Here is an 11625-nt window from a genome sequence, read left to right as displayed (position 1 = left end):
TGGAGATATAAGCTCACCAGCTGATCTCCGATAGAACTAAGTACTCAACCTTCAACCAAGACACGTCAATTAATCTATTACTAGAAGCTATTATGCTATTATCTAGTAATATCTATCTATTACGCCATAGATTACGCAAGCTACTACTAAGAAGACTCTTCTAGAATCTAAGACAACGAATATATAAGTAGTAGAAGAGCTAGTAGATAGAAAGTAGAGAAGAGTAGAGCGAATCCTACAGACTACCTTAGGAAGGCAATTTAACTATTCTCTCTCCCCTAGCAATATCTTTTTATCTCTTATTTATCTCTCCTTAGCTAGAACCTTCGATAAGCTGCCTCTGAGTCTATTACTAGACAAGTAGAAGGCAGAGACCTCTACCTCTGAGCTACTAGCAGAACAAGCAGCAACTTCCGCTACCTAAGTAGCAATATTCTAACAGGTTATGAGCCCGGATTACGCGATCTATCGAAGCTTCTAGTACTATACGTTTATTGCGATCTATTACGATCAGCGCTGTCTATATAAGAACTATACCTATCTAGGTTAGTTTCTTAGTAAGAGCTAGGGTAACAAGGGTTAAGAGGATAACCACGGCGAAGAGCTGAGAAACTCTATCATCCGAAGTCAGATCAGCTGACTAGAACTATCTATCGATCAATTGAACAATCCAGCGATCGATCAATCCATCGATCGACTTACCAGCCCACCAATCTATCAATCCACCAATCTATCAATCTATCAATCTATCAATCTATCAATCTATCAATCTATCAATCTATCAATCTATCGATATTTCAACCTATCGATATTTCAACCTATCGATCTATCAATCAATCAATCGATCAATCAGTTTTTTCAATCTATCAAGCTAACGATCTGCAGCCAGAGTTCTTCATAGTAAGGACAGTAACTGCAATAGTATCAGCATAAGCTCGATCTAACCAATCAATCTATCAGTCTATTAAAATAGCTGACAGTATTTTTAAAGTACCAAAGCTTAAAGGAAGCTCAAATTACGACATGTGGGCTATAAGGATTCAATCAATTCTAATTCAACAAGATTGCGACGATATAGCTGTAATAGCCGACCTTACACCAGAAGAACGTCCAGAATCGTTCAAAAACAATGAGACAAAGGTACTATCTACTATAAGACTTAGTCTTGAAGATGGACCTCTCCTACAAACAAAAGAAATCAATACTCCAGTAGAGCTATGGAACAACCTTAAAGCTCTATATGCGCAAGAAGGTTTTAGCTCAGACTTTCTTATCTACAAAGAACTTATTAATACTACTGTTTCAAGCTGCCAAAACAACGTGGAAAACTATCTTCAAAAGCTATCAAGGCTTACTTTCAGCCTAAAAGCTCGAAGTATCGAATTACTAAGCAGGTTTATTGCTGCGCTAATACTCAATAACTTAAGTTCAGATTTCAATTATCTAGTCACAGCAATTACTCAAGATTTTAGATCAAATAAAGAAATTAATCTTGAAACAATGAGCAGTCAGATTATTAACGAAGCTCGACGACTAAAATCGATCAAAAACAGCTCCAACAACTCAATCCAAAGGAGCGATACCAAACCTTACCAAAGGCATCAAATCTATCAACCAGCTCATCGATCCAATCATCGATCAGATCATCGATTCGATCATCAATCCAATCATCGATCAGATCCAACCCATCGATCTGATCAATACCATCGATCCAATCAATCCTATCGAAACCAGCAGCCAAAGGATATCGAAATGACCTTACCAACCCAACAATATAAAAGCTCAAAAAACTGCAGCTTCTGCAGAAGAAATGGGCATACAATTGATCAGTGTTGGCAGAAAGATCCAAGCAAACGCCCCAACCAAGGCTCCAATAGATCTGAAACAGCTCTATCAACAATAGTATCAGTTAACCAAACTATCGCTGATATCAATATAACCCAATCGGTCAAAACAAACAAATCTATTGAATGGATACTAGACAGTGGAGCTAGTGCGCATATCTGTTCCGACCGAACGCTGTTCAGAAATATCAGCAGTATTTCCAACACCTATATCAAATGGGGTAATACAGGAACACTATTACCAGCGATTGGTAAAGGAGAAGTACCAATTACTTTTACTAGCACTAATCAATCAGTTGTGCTAAAAGAAGTACTCCTTGTACCAGAGTTTCGCGTCAACCTACTTAGTCTCTATCAAGCAGTTGAAAAAGGAGCTAAATTCAAGTTTGCGAGGGACTATAGTCTAATTACCCAATCCAGCCAAATACTAGCCAAGGGCTACTACAATCGAAAAGTCGCGATCTTTCACACGACTAGCGATATCCATCAAAACGATCAGATCCATATACAAGCCAATTATACAGCACTGCTGACAGAACAGCCCATACCATCCGAACTAACATCAGACGATACCAATATATCTAATCAGCTAAAGCTATCAGAACAGCCCAATCAGTCAAAATCGATGCCAACCAATCAAAACGATCAAAACTATCAAATCGATCAAATCGATCAAATCAATCAAACAGAAGAAAACGATCAAATCGATCTATTGCATCGACGTTTCGGCCATATTAGTAAAACAAGCTTAAATAAGCTTTGTGACAACACCAACGGCATGAATTCAAATATTAAAACAAACAACTCATTCAGCAACTGCGAGATCTACTTAAAAAGCAAATTTACTAGCAAGATAAGCAGAAATCCACCAATAACTCAAGTCAATGAGTTTGGCGATCTTATATACTGCGATCTAGGAGGACCTATCAAGCCAAGAACGAACAAGGGCTATAGGTACTACATTACCTTCCTGGACTACCACACGAAATATCTAGAAGTGGACCTTCTCACATCAAGATCAGAGCTTATAACGCCAGTCAAAGCTTTTATTAAAAGAGCTGAAGTTCAGGATTCAAAGCTAATTAAGCTCATTCAATCAGATAATGAGCTAAATACCAAAGAATTACAAAAGCTATCAAATCGAAGAGGGTTTAAGTTACGTTTTACTTCCCCCTTCAATCCTAAAGCTAAAGGTGGCGCAGAACGAATCAATCGAACCCTATTCAACAAGATCAGAGCTCTGTTATTTGAAGCAAAAATGCCAAACAAACTTTGGGCAGAAGCCTTACTCGCAGCGGTATATCTATATAATAGAACACCGCATAGTTCTATCAATTTTCGAACACCTTTCGAAGCAAAATACGGAATAAAACCAAATATTAACAATATCAAAATTTGGGGATCACTAGCCTATCGAAAAGAACCAAAGGAATTCGTGGATCTAAAGTCGAATAAGATTGTAACTGCAAGGGATGTTCAAATACTTGAAGGAGTATTCAACGATCAAGCTTATGATCTTGAATCACAACTAGTAATCGATCAATACAACGATCAATCCGACGATCAATCCAACGATCAACTAAATGCTGATCCAAATACCAACCAAAACCTTCATCCAATGGTAGATCAGACGAAACCAGTGAATCAAAACGATCAGAAATCCACCAATCAAATGAAAACAGTTGGACGAAATCCAATTGTACTTATCAAGAATAGAGCTAGAACGACAGAATCAGCCCTATCTACCGAAGTTACAACAGAGGATATTATTCTTGAAGAAATCCTATTTACCTCCAAGGATATTACCGATCCAAAAAACTACTCCCAAGTTCTTAAGCATGACAATAAGGATCAATATCTATTGGCAATGCAAAAAGAGCTAGATCAGCTGCAAAAGAATAATACTTGGACGCTTGTACCAAGGCCTTCCAACCAACCAGTACTTAAAGGACGCTGGGTACTTAACAGAAAATATCAACAAAACAACGATTTTATCTTCAAAGCTCGTTGGGTAGCCAAAGGTTTTCAACAAGAGTTTGGCATTAACTATCAAGAAACGTTTGCCAATACTACAAGGCCCGATATTATCCGTCTGTTACTTGCGATTGCGACAGCCCAAGGCTGGGCTATACAGAGCTGGGATATAAAACAAGCTTTTCCAAATGCACTAATCGATACCACGATCTATATCGAACAACCAGAGGGATTTTCAAATTCAAATTATCCTAACCACGTTTGTTTACTCAACAAGGCTCTATATGGGCTTAAACAAGCTAGTCGACAATGGCAGAAACTGCTATCAAGCTTACTCTATCAACTAGGTTTTCAATCCTTGCCGATCGATACAGCTACCTATATCCATCAAAAACAGAAAATAATAATCGCAACCTATGTGGACGATTTACTCATTTTTGGACCAGACGAACAAAGGATTCAACAGCTATTCTACAAGCTATCTGATATATCAGAGCTTGAAATCAAAGACCTTGGCGATGTAACTGAATTCCTAGGTATCCAAATTAATCGATCTAATCGATCGATATATATCAGCCAAGAAAGCTATCTTCAACGGCTGCTTACTCGTTTCAATAAGCAGAACGTTAAGCCAAGAAAAATACCTTTACCACAAGGTACCAAGCTTGCAAAAAACGACTAAACAGCAACGCCAAAAGATATCAATCTATTTCAACAACAAATTGGCGCACTAATCTATCTATCTATCTTTACTCGGCCAGATATTACCTACGCAGTTAATCTTCTATCGCGATTTATGGCCAATCCAAGCCCTGAACATTTTAGCAACCTTGATCACCTATGGGGATACCTATCGCAATCAAGCCAAATTGGACTATTATATCAACTTAGCTCCAATATTCAAGAAGGCTCCATCAAAACTGATCAATCTACATCGATGGGATCAGATCAGATCAAACTGATCGGATCCACCGATGCAGATTGGGGGGGTGATTTTGATACCCGCAGATCCACCACAGGATATATCTTTTTACTCCAGTTGAACAAGAGTTATTGCGCAATTTCATGGCTATCAAAGCTCCAACCAACCGTCGCGTTATCAAGCGCAGAAGCTGAATTCATGGCCTACCGCGAAGCTACAAAACAGAGTATCTATCTAAACCAGATTATTAAAAGTATCAAACCACTGTTTGATATATTATCAGATGGAACTGTTACTATATACTCTGACAGCCAAAGCGCAATTCAACTATCCAAAAATCCTACCTACCACGCGAGGACGAAACACATTGATATTCAATACTACTTTATTCGCGAAAAGGTGGAGGATAAACAGATCCAAATACAATACCAAAGTACCAACCAGCTACTAGCTGATTGTCTCACCAAAGCTACAAACGCTGATAAGATTCAAGATTTTCGATCGCAATCGAATCTAGTCAATCTATCAGATCTATCAAACCAATCCATCAAACCAATCCATCAAACCAATCCATCAAACCAATCCATCAAACCAATCCATCAAACCAATCCATCGAACCAATCTATCGAACCAATCTATCAAAACAATCCAACCCATCAGATCGATCGAATCTATCAGCCTAAGCTCATCGAAACAAACAAGCTAATCAAAACCAGCAGATCAATCAGATCTCAGCTGCCTAGCTTAAGGGGGTGTGTTGGAGATATAAGCTCACCAGCTGATCTCCGATAGAACCAAGTACTCAACCTTCAACCAAGACACGTCAATTAATCTATTACTAGAAGCTATTATGCTATTATCTAGTAATATCTATCTATTACGCCATAGATTACGCAAGCTACTACTAAGAAGACTCTTCTAGAATCTAAGACAACGAATATATAAGTAGTAGAAGAGCTAGTAGATAGAAAGTAGAGAAGAGTAGAGCGAATCCTACAGACTACCTTAGGAAGGCAATTTAACTATTCTCTCTCCCCTAGCAATATCTTTTTATCTCTTATTTATCTCTCTTTACTAGAACCTTCGATAAGCTGCCTCTAAGTCTATTACTAGACAAGTAGAAGGCAGAGACCTCTACCTCTGAGCTACTAGTAGAACAAGCAGCAACTTCCGCTACCTAAGTAGCAATATTCTAACATAAAGCACTAAGAAGCTAAAAGCTATAAAAGCTTTTATATTAGAGAACTTATAAAAAGAATATATTAACTCTAGTAGTAGCCTCTTTACCTTCTCTATTTTATATATTTAGAAGCTTAATAGCGACCTCTATATTTACGTTAACTACTATAAGCTTAACTTAATTATATAGAAAGACTTCTATTTAATTCTCTATATTAATAAATTATTAGCTTATACTTATAAAGCTAAAATCTTTATAAAGCTAGATATTTATATAGCCTTTAATAAGATTTAGATAAATTCTAACTTTAAAGAATATACTATATTCTAGACTTATTATAGAACTTATAAATCTAAAGTTTTACTTTTTAAACTATATAATAGACTAGCTATATATTAGCGCTATATAAATAACGTGCTAATTAAATTCTTAGACTTATTTTATATTATCTATTTAGATAATATCTTAATATACTCTAAGTTACTTAAGAATTATACTTAATATATATAGTAGATGCTAAAAAGGTTATAAGTAGCTAGACTTTAAGTTAATATTAAAAAAAGTAAATTTTATATTACTTAGACTAAATACCTAGATTATATACTAATAAACTAAGAATTAGAAGTAGATTCTAAAAAGGTAGAAGCCCTAAAGGACTAGAAACTATCTATAACTATTATAAGTATAAAGTTATTTTTAGGCTTTACTAGGTTTTACTAGTAATTTATACCTAAATACTTATAAGTTACTAAACTACTTCTAGCTCTTTAGAGTCCTTTATATCCTTTTATATAGAATTTAAATTATTAAGCTACTTTTAATAAGTTAAAATCTACTCTTCTTTTAATACTAACTTTATATTACTACTAACTAGAGTATAATATAAAGGTAGAAATAGATACCTCTAATAGTATTATAGCTAGCATTCTCTCTTAACTTTAGTTTAATAATAAATAGTGCCTAGTAGTATTCTTTAGTAAGGTTCTAGCTAAATTAGAACTAAATTAAGAGATTTATAATAAGGAACTATTTACTATAGTTACTACTTTTAGTAAATAGTAATCTAAATTACTTTTTACTAAATCCTAAGTTAATATATATTTAAATTATTATTCTTTAAAATACTTTATAAGTACTAAAGTTTTAAATGCTAGATAAGTAAAGTAGGCTAAGGAGCTAGCTCTCTTTAATTTTCTTATCTATTATACGCCTAGTAAAAGTAATACTTACGCTAATATTCTCTTATAGTAAGAATAAGATATAGAAAATCTTAAGTTAGCCTAAACTAATAATAGATTATAGGTTCTACTAGAACTATACTAACTAGATAATTAAATTAACTCTAACCTAGTAGAGACTTTTATAATCTAAAAGTACTAGTAACTTACTACTATTTCTACTATTAAACTCTTATTAGAGCTAATATTCTTAGACTCTCTTAAACTTATTAAAGCTATTTTATAACTTAACTATTTCTTCTTTTAGAAATAAAGGGTATTACTACTAGAAGAATACTAACTCTATAGTAACCTTCTATTATATATAAATAGACTATATATTCTCTTTAAGTTAATTCTTTATACTTATTTTATATAAGAAGTATATAATTAGATTTCTTTTATATACTCTAGTACTAAGAAAACCTACTAGTTACTAGCTTAAAAGTACTATTAGAAAGGTATAGAAGCTTCTTATAAAAGATATATTTAGAACTATATAGTATACTAAAAGGTATATCTAAGATAGACTTAAGTCCCTAGTATAATTTACCCTCTTCTAATTTCTAATAAGCTTATATAATACTTATATATAGACTTTAAGAAGTTCCTCTAAGATAGGTCTAGTTATAATATAATTATAGTTATTATTAACTACTTATTAAAGTAAGCTATCTTTATCTCTTATTATAAGACTATTATAGTAAGAGGTATAGCTAAGCTATTTATTTAGTAGGTATACTATTTTAGCTATATACCTAAAACTATTATCTTAGATAGAGGCTTATAGTTTATCTCTTAATTCTAGTCTAAATTCTATTAGATTCTAAGCGTTAAAGTTAAACTATCTATAGCCTACTATAAGAAGATAGATAGCTAAACTAAGATTATAAATAAGTATATTAACTAGAGACTACGCCCGTTTATAACCTACTATTAGGATAACTAGAGTAGGTTATTACCTCTAATTAATAGAGCCTAAATTTCCTTACTCTATTTCTCTATTAGAATATCTCTATACTAAATTCTATATAAAATAAAACTATAATAAAGCTAGAATTAGGACTAAGCTCTAAAACTCTCTTTTACTTCTAATAAGTTAAACTAAGTAAAGACTCTTACGTTAGCTAGCTAAATATATAAAGCTTAGAAGATTACTAAGAAATAACTTAAGAAAACCTAGGAATAGATATAAACTATAGTAAACTAGTACTAATATTCTATTAACTAAAAGGTAGAAGATTAAGTCTTTTTAGATACTTATAATCTTAACTTAGGCCGTTCTAGCTAAAAGCTATCTAATAAATAGAAAGAACTATTTAAAGTATTAGAATAAGTAGGAAACTCTTATTAGCTCTAGCTACTAAAAGGGTTTTAAATCTATAACGTCTTTACTTTAGAACTTCTATATAAAGACCTCTAGAATTCTCTCTTAAGATAAGAAGTACCTAAACTTTTAAGTATTCTAATCTATAGTATAAAAGAGTAAGAAGTTAAAGAAATCTTAGCTAGTAAGTTATATCGCTTAAAGTTAAAGTATTAAGTAAAGTAGGTTAGATATAACTTAGACTCTACTTAGTACCTTACCTCTAACTTTATAGGAGTACCTTATAAACTTAAACTCTTCTATAAATAAAACTTAACTAAACTAAGACTACTCTAAGCTCTATTAAAGTAGATTTAAGCTTAGGAATAAGGTAAAGATAATATAACTTTACTATAAGATAATTAAATTTAAAAGAAAGAAAAAGAAAATTAAGATTTATAATAGGTATTTAAAATAGATTAAAAACTTCTATAAAAAGAACCTAAACCCCTCTAGACCCTCTACTATTACTTAAACCTCTAACTTAGAAGTAGTAGTAGTAGTACTATCCTTCTCTAGGCTATAGTAGTTAAAAATAGACTACGTAACCGCGTCTAAATCCTCCCTCTCCTTACTACCTCTCCTTCTACTCTAACCTAACTAATAATAAGGAATAGGAGCTAGAGCGGCCGCAAGGCTAGCAATAGCCTACTCTAGGCTCACTACTTAATTCTTTAAACAACTAAGGCAGCCCTAAATCTCTACTAGGACTTAGTAGCTAGCAGCTAATAGCTATATAACTAATAACTCCTTCTCCTAACTATAAGTTACTTAGACTTAGTAGGCTAAAACTAAGGTAGCCTCCTCTACTATCTTCTTAGTAGAGTAATAGTTAGTATCTAGATCCTTACTCTTGCGGGCGATAGCATAATAGTCTATAGTAGTAATAAAATCTATAAACTTATTAGCGATATACTCTAGAACTTAGCTAAGTTAGTAAACTATTATTACTAATAGGGGTAGTTAAACTTATAGGCGAGCACTTCTTCTTCTACTAAGTATAATAATTACACTTCTTAAACCCCTCTAAGTTAAAATTAAAATTAATATTAAAGACGCTACGTGTAAAAGTATAAAGTAAACGAAGATAGATAAGGTAATACGCCTCTAGCAACGTACTAGTAGGGTAGCGAAGTAGTATAATATATGTATATATATATATATATATAGATATAGAAAAAGTTTTATTATTATTATTATTATAGAGGTAAGGTAGCGCAGTATTAATATATTCTATAAGTAAATAAACAGACTAATATTACGTGCGCAGAAAAACACTAGCCTCCATTCTAAATTAGGCGAAACAGCAGGCAGTAACATTATAAGTAAAAAGTTTAGATAGTTTTACAGTAAAAGTTCTTAACAGCTTAGGACAAGCTATTAAAGAAGGGGGGAGGTAGTGTAACAGCTAAGCCACTAACACGACCAATATCTAAATAGGGTCCAAACTAGTTTCTCTTAGGGACTAGTAGGAACTACAAAGATATAAAAGCCCGCCGTCTACGATAGCTTATCTAGTAGTTTTTTAATATCCTTTCGTACAAGGCCTATAGGTGTTAAATTAAATCTTAGATTACTAGTGTCCCACGCACTCCCATATGCCTCTAAAGTGACCCTACGTCCGAAACAGATCCGATTCATCTTGCCTGCGCCGTTACAGTAGTAGAGGTGGATCTTGACCGCGCGCAGCGAGTAGAGCGTCTACTATTCGTCGCACGTTGATAATATGTAGCGGAAAACTACGTTAATTAAGGGCTAGGATCTACTATACAAGAGACTGCTCTTTAATAGGCGATAGCTTTTAGTTAACAGAGACTATCTCTAATCGTGGCTAGGTACTATAGAGACGCGTGTACAGCGTTGATTTTAGCACATTGTACGCTTTTGTAAGAGAGTGAATAGATTAGCTTAAATTACTACGATAAGACGCGATAGTAAGGCTTATTCTACCTTCACGAGAAGTCTGTATAGAGCGTTGTTGTCGCGGCATTGTGGTGGTTGTGGAGAGAGTCGCGTCAGGTTGGGTGGGGCGTTCAGCTTACTGATCTTTCCAGCTTACTGATCCCGCACGTTATTTGCATCGAGAATTTCATTTACCACCTCATTTAAAAGAACAAACCGCTCAATTCATCCAACGATACAAACAGTTCTTGTCGAATCGAAGAACAGAGAAAAGATCCGCACACACACCTTACATAGCCATTCCACCCCCGCCCTGTCCTACGCCATGATCCGGTAACGGCTTCCCCCATTCACCAATGCCATTGGCCCTCAGCCTCTGCACCTTGATCACCACCTCGTCGACCTGGCGCAGCAAGTCCTCGGGGCTACTCTTGCCCGGCACAAATACGAGCTCTGCATCTACTGCCGGACGGCCGGTGCCGATAAAATTGCCGTCTATGTCCTTGACGTAGTGGGCGAGGTAATACGAGCGCTTCATCCGGCGCGTCACAATGGAATGACGGACCTCGCCTTGCTTGTGCGAAAAGGGATTGTAGTTGTGGATGCTGAAGGCCACGGTTCGGGTTATGAATGGTACTGTGATGAACTCGTCTGGGTCGCCTTGCGAGAGGGCCGTTAGGGCGCGTCCGACGGATTCGTAGGTCGGTGGTGCATCGGAGGTGGAGGAGCCATCGTAGGCCGGTGGTGTCCCTGCCGTGTCGTTTTTTGACGTGCCACTTTCACTGGCTTTGGACTTTGCCGAGGTCATACTGTTCGTAGTGGGGTAGTATATATAGGATGTTGTTGGGTTAGGAATTGATGAAAACAAATATATACTTTCAAGGCTTCGAGTAAAGTAAAAGTTTAGAAGCATGTACTAGTGTAGTATATATGTCTTTTTTAAGATAAAGTTTCTAATGACCTCCTAACTTCAGTCTTGAATATATACACGTGTACTCCGGTCCCTGGCTTACCCTCCCCGACACTATCTGGCTAGAACCCTATCACGTGGGTATTTCTAAGCCTTGTACCTCAAAGTGCTGCGCACCAATACTCAGGAGAGCCACCTCACCCACTAATCTAACATGGGAAACTTGCACTGCGCCACATACGTAGCATTGCTGAAGACGGTATTGCAAAAGTGGCCATGTATACCAATGATCAACAGTCGCAGTGGGCTA

At 35.2% G+C, this 11625-nt stretch overlaps 1 protein-coding gene across 1 annotated transcript; it reads right to left on the bottom strand.

Moving 5' to 3' along the window:
• Positions 1–10396: 10396 nt before the first annotated feature.
• On the bottom strand, positions 10397–11351 carry PSV08DRAFT_342805 (uncharacterized protein). Its single transcript, XM_014217164.2, has one exon. The coding sequence runs from the start codon at positions 11316–11318 to the stop codon at positions 10695–10697; it is 624 nt and encodes a 207-aa protein (XP_014072639.2). The 5' UTR covers positions 11319–11351; the 3' UTR covers positions 10397–10694.
• Positions 11352–11625: the final 274 nt, after the last annotated feature.

The sequence above is a fragment of the Bipolaris maydis genome (genome assembly GCF_028858645.1).
Source record: "Bipolaris maydis strain C4 unplaced genomic scaffold PSV08scaffold_18, whole genome shotgun sequence".
NCBI lineage: Eukaryota > Fungi > Ascomycota > Dothideomycetes > Pleosporales > Pleosporaceae > Bipolaris > Bipolaris maydis.
This window is presented reverse-complemented; position numbering and strand designations above follow the sequence as displayed.